General features: G+C 37.8%; 2 protein-coding genes and 1 long non-coding RNA gene across 3 annotated transcripts in view; 1 reads left to right on the top strand and 2 right to left on the bottom strand.

Moving 5' to 3' along the window:
- The window catches only part of LOC144652032 (uncharacterized), a 132,114-nt gene that overhangs the window by 28,442 nt on the left and 94,522 nt on the right, over nucleotides 1-9,150 (top strand). The gene's annotated exons all lie outside the window — the stretch shown is intronic.
- Nucleotides 1-9,150, bottom strand: part of LOC144651857 (uncharacterized) — an 81,344-nt gene that overhangs the window by 8,447 nt on the left and 63,747 nt on the right. The gene's annotated exons all lie outside the window — the stretch shown is intronic.
- On the bottom strand, nucleotides 4,648-6,672 carry LOC144651998 (uncharacterized). Its single transcript, XM_078512073.1, has 3 exons — nucleotides 6,376-6,672; nucleotides 5,687-6,025; nucleotides 4,648-5,136 (listed from the first exon to the last, which is right to left on the bottom strand). Exons 1-3 carry the CDS (start codon nucleotides 6,481-6,483, stop codon nucleotides 4,780-4,782), a joined length of 804 nt encoding a protein of 267 aa, XP_078368199.1. The 5' UTR covers nucleotides 6,484-6,672; the 3' UTR covers nucleotides 4,648-4,779.

Here is a 9,150-nt window from a genome sequence, read left to right as displayed (position 1 = left end):
AAGTCGGTGGTGTTCAGAAATGTGATTGTTGACATCACCATTTCTCGTCGCTCGTTTGTGTTGAATCAGCTGGGCAACATTCTCTTGAATATCTGTTGTTATAGCATTGATAGTGTCAGTTATACCGGTGCTAGAAAGACAGCCCTGTCTCTGTAATTTGCACGATCTACTGATCATCATGTTTCGCTATCGTCTCTTTAATAGTTTCAGGTTGTGCAATGTCGTCCTTTAGTTATTAGCTTTAGCGAGATGGAGGCGGGAAGGGGGGTAGTCATGTTATTTCAGACTTTGCAATTGTATTGTACTCATTGTAGAACTTCCCTCCTTATAAGTAGTGAGTTCCCTATAGTAGTGAGTTCCCTATAGTAGTGAGTTCCTTAGTGAGTTCCCTATAGTAGTGAGTTCCCTAGTAGTGAGTTCCCTATAGTAGTGAGTTCCCTATAGTAGTGAGTTCCCTAGTAGTGAGTTCCCTATTGTAGTGAGTTCCCTGTAGTAGTGAGTTCCCTATAGTAGTGAGTTCCCTATAGTAGTGAGTTCTCTATAGTAGTGAGTTCCCTAGTAGTGAGTTCCCTATAGTAGTGAGTTCCCTAGTGAGTTCCCTATTGTAGTGAGTTCCCTAGTGAGTTCCCTATAGTAGTGATTTCCCTATAGTTGTGAGTTCCTTAGTGAGTTCCCTAGTAGTGAGTTCCCTATAGTAGTGAGTCCCCTATAGTAGTGAGTTCCCTATAGTAGTGAGTTCCTTAGTGAGTTCCCTATAGTAGTGAGTTCCTTAGTGAGTTCCCTATAGTAGTGAGTTCCCTATAGTAGTGAGTTCCCTATAGTAGTGAGTTCGCTATAGTAGACATAGTAGTGAGTTCCCTATAGTAGTGAGTTCCCTAGTAGTGAGTTGCCTATTGTAGTGAGTTCCTTGGTGAGTTCCCTATAGTAGTGAGTTCCTTAGTGAGTTCCCTATAGTAGTGAGTTCCCTGTAGCAGTGAGTTCCCTATAGTAGTGAGTTCCCTATAGTAGTGAGTTCCCTATAGTAGTTAGTTCCTTAGTGAGTTCCCTATAGTAGTGAGTTCCTTAGTGAATTCCCTTTAGTAGTGAGTTCCCTATAGTAGTGAGTTCCCTATAGTAGTGAGTTCCTTAGTGAGTTCCCTATAGTAGTGAGTTCCCTATAGTAGTGAGTTCCTTTAGTGAGTTCCCTTATAGTAGTGAGTTCCCTATTGTAGTGAGTTCCTTTGTGAGTTCCCTAGTAGTGAGTTCCCTATAGTAGTGAGTTCCTTAGCGAGTTCCCTTTGTACTTCCTCTCGTGGAGCCACGACCCCACCAGCTCTGCTGATTATTTTATCGTGTTTAAATAAAGTGATTCATTCATTCATGCAATATTTTGACCAGTGGCGAATATTTGAGTTTTCTAGCGTACAGCAATTCCGGTATTCCACTCTTTGAAGTTTTTCGATAAGGATATATTGAACTGCGAGGGTCAGGTCCTTTTTAAAATTCAAAGTGTCAACTGAATGTTTTTTTTGGAAATTCTTCTTTATTTATTTATTAGTTTAGTTTAAGTCTAACCGTAAAATCAAGCTTAATTCATGATTTTTCAAGCCTTCGCCATACGTTGCGCGCAATGAAGCGTATCTTTTTCAAGTTTATCCGGATTAAGGGGTGGACCATTAGATTTTTGATGGGGGAGGAGGGCTGTGCAAATCCCAAAAAAATATCGAGCATGTGCTTCTGGTTTAAAAAAAATATCATGCAGAATTGTTTAGAAGGAAAAAAAATATCGAGCAGCCGCAATCAGGGCGTAAAGGATTTTTGCGTGACGCGTGACCGCCCCAATAGTAGCTTTGAGTCACATGATACGGGTCTGGGTACCACATATTCTGATGCGTGATTTGGTATTTTGCAAGTGCGTGACGCCTGATTTACCAATTATATTTCCTATGAAAGTGAACCCTCTGATCTAGAAGGATATTATGATTCAAAGATATTCATGCATTCAGATTCCCACCCTAACAGTTGTCGTGTGCAGGTGTGTTTTGTAACAAAAAAAGATTTACTTATAAAAAGGAAATGGAACAAACAAGAGTAAAGGCAGGACAAATTTTATTGGTGCAGGGTTCAAAATATACAAACATGTGAAACTGATGCTCTTGATGTGTGCACGAGTGCAAAAGACGATTTATAAATATATCAAAAAGCTTTTAATCTTTTTTCCTCTGGGTATAAATCCGTGTTTTTGCAGAGTTCTATAAAACATACTTTTATGTTCATTGCCTTTGTTCAAACCAAGAAAATAATACTAACAGTCTGTAGCACATAAATAAAAACGGGATTGTTATATTATTAGGAATTGAAATAGCGTAATTTTATAGATCATGTACCTATATAAAAGACGATTCAAAGAGGTCAGCTACCAATTTTATATTTTCACCTATGTAACCTTTAAAAGGCATTGCGTGTAAAGGTGGTTTTTAATAGGGTGAATTTAATATCGTGGAAGGACATGGAGATAAAAAAAAAATGCTTAGAATTCCGGCAACAAGCCTGGAGAAAAAATAGAAAATAAGCTGACAATCCTCAACATTACGTTCAAAATGACAATCCTCCAAAATGACAAAGCTGACAATCCTCAACATTACGTTCAAAGTGAATAACATCAACAGAAAAAGTATTGAAAATATAGCGAACTTTGTGGTTCAAAAGTCCAATTTTCTCATTCATTTGCTTTCGTTTTCTCTCGCAATTTGCTATAATCATGTTCAAGATTTCTCGCAAATTCAGCGTGGCCCCTCAGTTTGATTCAGTCGCAATCAGCTTTTCCATAGCTTGAGCGTTTGCGTGCGGTGGATCCAGCTTTGCTCTTTTTGACTCAAATATTAAGTTCTCAGGGCTAACTCAAAACTTTCAACAAAAGGTTTTAAGCTATTAATCCCTGAATGTTTCACACGCTTTTGTGTAACTTTTAAGTGAGGGAAAAACAATATAAATTGGCTCCCACAAAATACTTTAAGTTTTGTTGAACTAGAGCGAATGAATAAAATATTTCCGAACTAAAAGGATTCGGTGCATTGACACCTTCGGGCAACGCCACGAAACTAATTTAAGAACTATCGTTTCCTTTAAGCAAGTTGGCAAGGTTTATACACGACTATTTCAATGCACGTTTTGTTGTCCATTTTAAGTTTTGTTGAACTAGAGCAAACACGAGTATTCAGCTTTCAATGCATGTTATTTTTTTTTTTTCGGGCAATAAGGTCTCCGCCCTCTCAGGTCCGAAGGTACCCGTACGCCTATGCGGAAAACACAGTATATGGCGTTTTCAAATGTCTCCGGATTTATCTGGATTGATGTGGACAGGGCCTTTATGTGTTTTTCGAAACAATGCTTCATCGTTAAAGTAAAGTTTAAACAAATCGTTCAACAACTATGATTTCTGAGGATCGGAATCGCCTTAATAAAAAAATATTTTCTTCCATATGTTGAATTATGTCTCAGTTACGCTTTAGTAAACAGAAAACAACTGGGCACTTTTTAAGGTTTTATTTTCTAAAGTGTTAAACAAACTCAATCATTCAAAACTCTAATATTTGCCAAACAATAATGACTCAATGACGCTTGGAAGTGTTCTTGGCATTTTGTATAATAACCATTTTATCTATAACGATTCAAGACATTGCAAAGCATGCACGAAGCTACTTTTAAGCTAGTTAAACCCGTTATCAAAAAGCTCCGTTTTCGTCATCAACACTAGAGCGTTTTCAAATTTCTTTTTTTTTTTTTGGAGGCCGTTTTTGAAAAGCTCCGTTTTCGGTGACCGAAAATGCCGTTTCAGTGTGGACGGTTGGCCCTTTTCCAGAGAAAAAAAAATATGCGTTTTAAATCTTACCCGGGTTAGTGTGGAAAGGGCCTAAAAAAAAGTCACAAGATCGCATTGGAATACAAGGGTCCAGTCTTACCCCATTTAAGCAAAGTTCAGTGAATGATACTTCAAAAATACTTAATAGATAGAAAGTCTCGAGCATATGAAACAATGAAATGTGTAATTTATGGAAAAATTACACCATTTCAAACGACATCCACACAAAACCATTCTCGAGTCGTTGATTGCAAACTCATTTGTGCCGTCTAGTTGCGTTTTTGTGCTCGCTTTTAGCTACATTTTTTTTACTTTCCAAGCAAGACACTTGTCCTTAATATGATGATCTGATTAGAAAGAAAAGTAAAACGTAGCAACAAGGAATATGCTTATAAACCTAATCGGAACCTCCTTAAAGCCTTGTTTTTTACGCATTTTATGCATCGGTTTGTTTTTTTCTTGGTGCCTTGTACCGATGAAATCAACAGGTTACCATATGGGCATAATGTCGCAACATAATTATAAAAAAATAGTACGAGTTGCCATAATTTTTGCTTGTACACCAAAATAATGCATAAAAATATAGGTCACCCGGTGCTTGTTCATGAGAAAAAAAAATCTTCCTCGTGAGCCAAGCCGTAAAGAAAAAGACGCCATTTTGATTATGTGCGCGCACAAAATTCTACGCACGAAGGATACCCAATACAATACTAAGGAACCACCTTAAAAAACAAAAACGCCAAGCAAGCATGTAGATATAACCACAAGTATCTCGAAACAGACAGCAATTTTGTAATACTCCTGGACTTTATTTCTTAGCTAATACAGAAATTTCAAAACTGTCGATACGAACGCTTTTCGACAGCAGTGATGAGTTTTAGCTTTCTTCACTACACTAACGTCTTTCTAGAAAGTCCAGTGGATCACGTGTCACGTGTCTACTGCTGAGCCTTTGGCACCTCTTCAATGAAGATCCGGGACATTGTACCCCAGCCTGTGCGTGCGTCAGCAAGCTTCTGGCCAGTGGTACACTTTCCAACCCAGAATCCCACTCGCACTTTTCCCTTGTGAATGTTATTACAGTGACCTTCAATATGGCGGTGACGGTGAAGGTTGTGGTTCTTGCCGGTACTCATGAAGTACAGACCCTCAATAGGTCCAGGAGAGCTACACTCGGCGCCATTGAAGGTAAAATACCAACGGCTACAGCAGCCGTCACAGTTGTAAATCCTGAGGTTACCAGCAAAGTAAACATGGAGAGAAGTGTCTGTAAAGTTCTTCATAAACTCACAGTTCTACAAAGATAATTATCAGCCATTACGATTAATTAATAAAGAAAATCATTTCTAGCGGGTTTGAAAAGCAGGAAACAAGTTTATCTGATAGATGGAAATACCGCAAAGTAAAATAAAGTAATAAGTAATGCCAATATAATAATAATCAGTAATAATAATAATTGGTAATGCCAATATAATAATATTTGAAGTAAATAAATGAGTTGTTTCTAAGAGAAAAACAAACTTAGATAGTGCAGCAGACGCATACAGCGTTATTGTAACCAATTTGCATAAACTGCAAGTTCAGGTCGTCCGCCCCCTTCGATTTCCGTTTTTGAAAAATTGAGACAAGTGGCATGGTAGGAGAAGTTTCCCACTGTTGTAATAATGTCCTTCAGTTAGTAGACAAGGGGGGGGGGGGGGGGGGGGAAATAGTGTCAATGTAAAATTTCATTATCATCACACGTTAAGGACGCTATTTAGCTTATGCTGTGCCGCCGTGTGGTTATCCAGTTAAAGCTATATACGCACGTTATCGTTGAACTACAAAATGACATAAAACACTTGCCTGGATCTCTCCTGAGTCTTTATCGTCAGCCGTTTTCCATGTACATTCTTTCCAGTTCATGTGCGAGGAAAGCTGAGGTGTTCCTGAAGTTCCACTGTCACCTTTATCCCCTTTCTCTCCTTTTTGGCCGGCGGGGCCCTGGACACCAGGTTCTCCTTTTGCTCCTTTCTTTCCTTCTGCACCAGGTGGTCCCTGGGGTCCAGTCTTTCCCGGACTGCCCTGCTCTCCTTTGGCCCCCTCACGTCCATCACGGCCAGGTGCCCCGGGGGAACCCGGCATGCCATGCATACCGGGGATACCATTTGTCCCTGGTTGCCCACCGTAACACAATGAAGGAGACTGCAATAGATACAGAAGTAAGAATAAATGTAAAAATTTATATCATTCCAAAGCTTCTCAGATCAGCTGCAATTTTGGGAAAATTATTATTGCTGTCAGCCATTTGTTTGCTCTTTGCTTGATGTCGTTTGTGATGGTGAAAAGTAATTTGACATGAATGTGTGAACAGTAAATTTAAGTTACAATTACGATCCAATAGTGTGAAAACAAGGAATCTGTGCGTCATGTGAGAAATTTTGTACATTTTAACTCATATTCACGTACCGCAAGTCTAAATATTTGAATTTTGTTTAGATTTGCCTTGCTCAGTCATAGAGAAATAGGGAAACTGCTAAATATACTGAACTTACTGTGTTGCCACTGTCGTTGCCACTTGGTTTGCCGCTGCTGTTGCTATTCGTCGCAGAGCAGAAAGTGATCAGCGGTAAAATCAGTAAACATAACATAATTCTCATCATTGACGTCTTAATTGTGACCTGTAGATGTAGAATAGCGAAGTTTAATAACAATGCAATCAGCAAAAAAAATTCAATATTTCAGTTGCAATTAGCTCCCGGGGGCAGGGACTCTTATATGAAACGGACGGGGATGCTTGTCGAAAATTTTGAAAAAAAACCTTATAAGAGACCAATTTGGGTGTGGCTCAAGCTCTTCTTGACCCCTAAAGATACCGAAAATCTAAGAACGAATGTTTCTTCGTGTGCAACCCTAAACGAGACCATTATGGCTAAAACTATTGGCGTTTTTCCCGGAATACCCTAAGTGAGACCCAAAATCCGAAATTTGCAACCCTAAACGAGACGACGAGCATCCCCGTCACTTTCATATGCGAGTCCCCCCACCCCCGGAAATTAGCTTTGAATTTTTTCGGATTCCTTCATTTACACTCGCTGTTGTTGTAGCTTTTCTAGTTAAATTCGTTGAGTCAGGCGGTTGTTTCTCTTATACTTTTTCATTTTCGCTCTTTTTGCAATTGCTAGCTTGATAAAACCTAGTGGAAAAAAGAACGGTTCGATCGACGATCAAGCCATTTACGCACACTAAAAAGTGTCACTAAGCTGAAAATTGTCTTCGACTATGTTGCGTTTTCAACATTCAAAGCACCAAAGTTGCAAAATAATCCAAAAAAAGATATAAAACGACATGCAAAATAATATTCCTTTGTCTCCTTCGTCGTTTGAGTTGATGAAAGCAGATACTTCCCCTACTCAGTGATTCAATGTGTAGCTGGTAAAAACCTACCTTGCTTTTGTGGTTATTGAAGAAAAATGATACTGTTATAAATATGACAAATCTTTTTATCTCCCTAGTGGGCGAGTTTCATGTAAAAACAAGTTTTTGAAGTGATCACGTGCAAACACTTAAATACGTCGAGCAATTTAATTGGCTGGAAAGTGTTTAAGTTGTCCAATGAAATTTAACCTTACATATTTTGTTTATTTTACGAGATTCACGTTTAAGCAGGTTGGGAGCCGGTTACGTGCTAAAACCAAAATAGAATCAGTAGTTGTGAAGCCTACACGTGTTATTTTTCAATTGTCTGTAATGAATGTTGCTTCATAAATTTGTTCTGATCACTTGGAAAATGCTCAGAGAAGCCTGCGTAAAGTCTTCAATACGCAATTCCCTACGATTCTCTACTGACTCAGGTTGTTAAATAATACAAAACAAATTGATAGCAAAATACAGTCTTAATTTTAAGGAAAAATTTGACTAATGTTGTTGGACAGGCCCAATAATGAAAAAAATCTTAGGCCAAATCTTAACAGCTTTGTTTCGGTGTAATTCGAAAGCCGGTTTGTTACGATAAAGTGTAAAATGTAGGAACGTTTTCCACTTCCTCGAGGTGATGCACGTTTTTATAATTTCCGAAATTTAACTGGCATGAGCACATACTGATAAACTGAAATTAGGAAATTTGCAACTAGCTGCAACTGTATAATTGGTTTGATTCATTGAGAATATCTTATGATATTTTACAACGCTTTGATGTTCGTAAAAAATGTTTAGTTTTGCCTTTCCCTTCAAAATAATGGTTTTACATAAAGTGCAGACATGATCCTCTTTACAACTGGCAATTTCGTTTCTTCAATTCTGTTTTATTTTAACAACTGGGAGAGCAAAACATAAGCTAACTGGTAAAAGGTAAAACTGAATGTTTGATCTAACATCAGAAAGAAGAAGAGAAATTAAAAATAACTCTATTATTAAACAATTAACTTAGTTAGTGAAATACTTTCTTATTTGTTGCTGCTGATGTTCAGCATTCAAGTTGGTGAAAGCATTTGAAACGCAATTCCCAGTTATTCAACAGAAACTAACGTTATAAATTACTAAGCGATGTGACTAAAAATGACCGTGCAGCCGAGAGTGTTATGGGCAGACGTGTAGCTTGCTACTTGCTCACATTTTCCTTCTTCGTTAAAACTACTGACGTGTATTTTTTCGAAACATTCAAAATCACTTACCTTCAAGTCACTGGCTTGTCTGAGGGGGAAAAAAATTATAAAAAAGAAAATGTTAGGATTTGATATATCAATTCAAGCACAGAACTCGAAAAACAGCATAGCTACAAGCACTTTTTTATATTTAAAACAACGGATGGGTATATCTTTAGCGAAACCTTCGCGATCACATAAACCGGTTGACGTGTCAAATCGCTTACCTTTCAAATTACTGGGTTGTGTGTGAGCAAACAAAAAGGTAAACGATAGAACAGAACAGGAAATCAAGCGTTAGCATTAATTTAACATCAAAACGAGCAAAGAATCCCAAAAAAAACATGACTACAAGCTTGAACTTTTTCTGAACTTACTTGCTGAATTAAAAATATTTGTTTCGCAGTTACAAATTTTTGTTTTCTTTGTTTAATGGACTTCTCGTCAGAACAAGTTTGTGGAACAACAGATACATCAAATTTTAATTTTCATTCTAACGTATGCTGCTATTTGCTAGATTAGTTTGTTTATTCATTGATTTGTCCAATAAGATGAAGTCTTATATTCTTGATTGGTTAGCTCGCCACGTTTCATTTCTTCAGTCAATTCGCTCTGCATAATTATTTCGCTGTTATTCCGTGTGAATAAACAAAACTGTCTGCAAACTTCATATTCCACAGCAATATG

The sequence above is a fragment of the Oculina patagonica genome, chromosome 4, assembly GCF_052425735.1.
Source record: "Oculina patagonica isolate OP01 chromosome 4, crgOcupat, whole genome shotgun sequence".
In the NCBI taxonomy this organism is placed as follows: domain Eukaryota; kingdom Metazoa; phylum Cnidaria; class Anthozoa; order Scleractinia; family Oculinidae; genus Oculina; species Oculina patagonica.
Note: the sequence above shows the minus strand (reverse complement) of the source record. Positions and strands in the feature narration are given on the sequence as shown.

Excerpts from the sequence above, each read along its gene's own strand:
- LOC144651998 (XM_078512073.1), bottom strand. The coding sequence starts at position 6,483 with ATGATGAGAATTATGTTATGTTTACTGATTTTACCGCTGATCACTTTC. Across the intron at positions 6,026-6,375 it reads GCAACGACAGTGGCAACACA|TCTCCTTCATTGTGTTACGG; the intron begins GTAAGTTCAGTA and ends TATCTATTGCAG. Across the intron at positions 5,137-5,686 it reads AAGACTCAGGAGAGATCCAG|AACTGTGAGTTTATGAAGAA; the intron begins GCAAGTGTTTTA and ends TTATCTTTGTAG.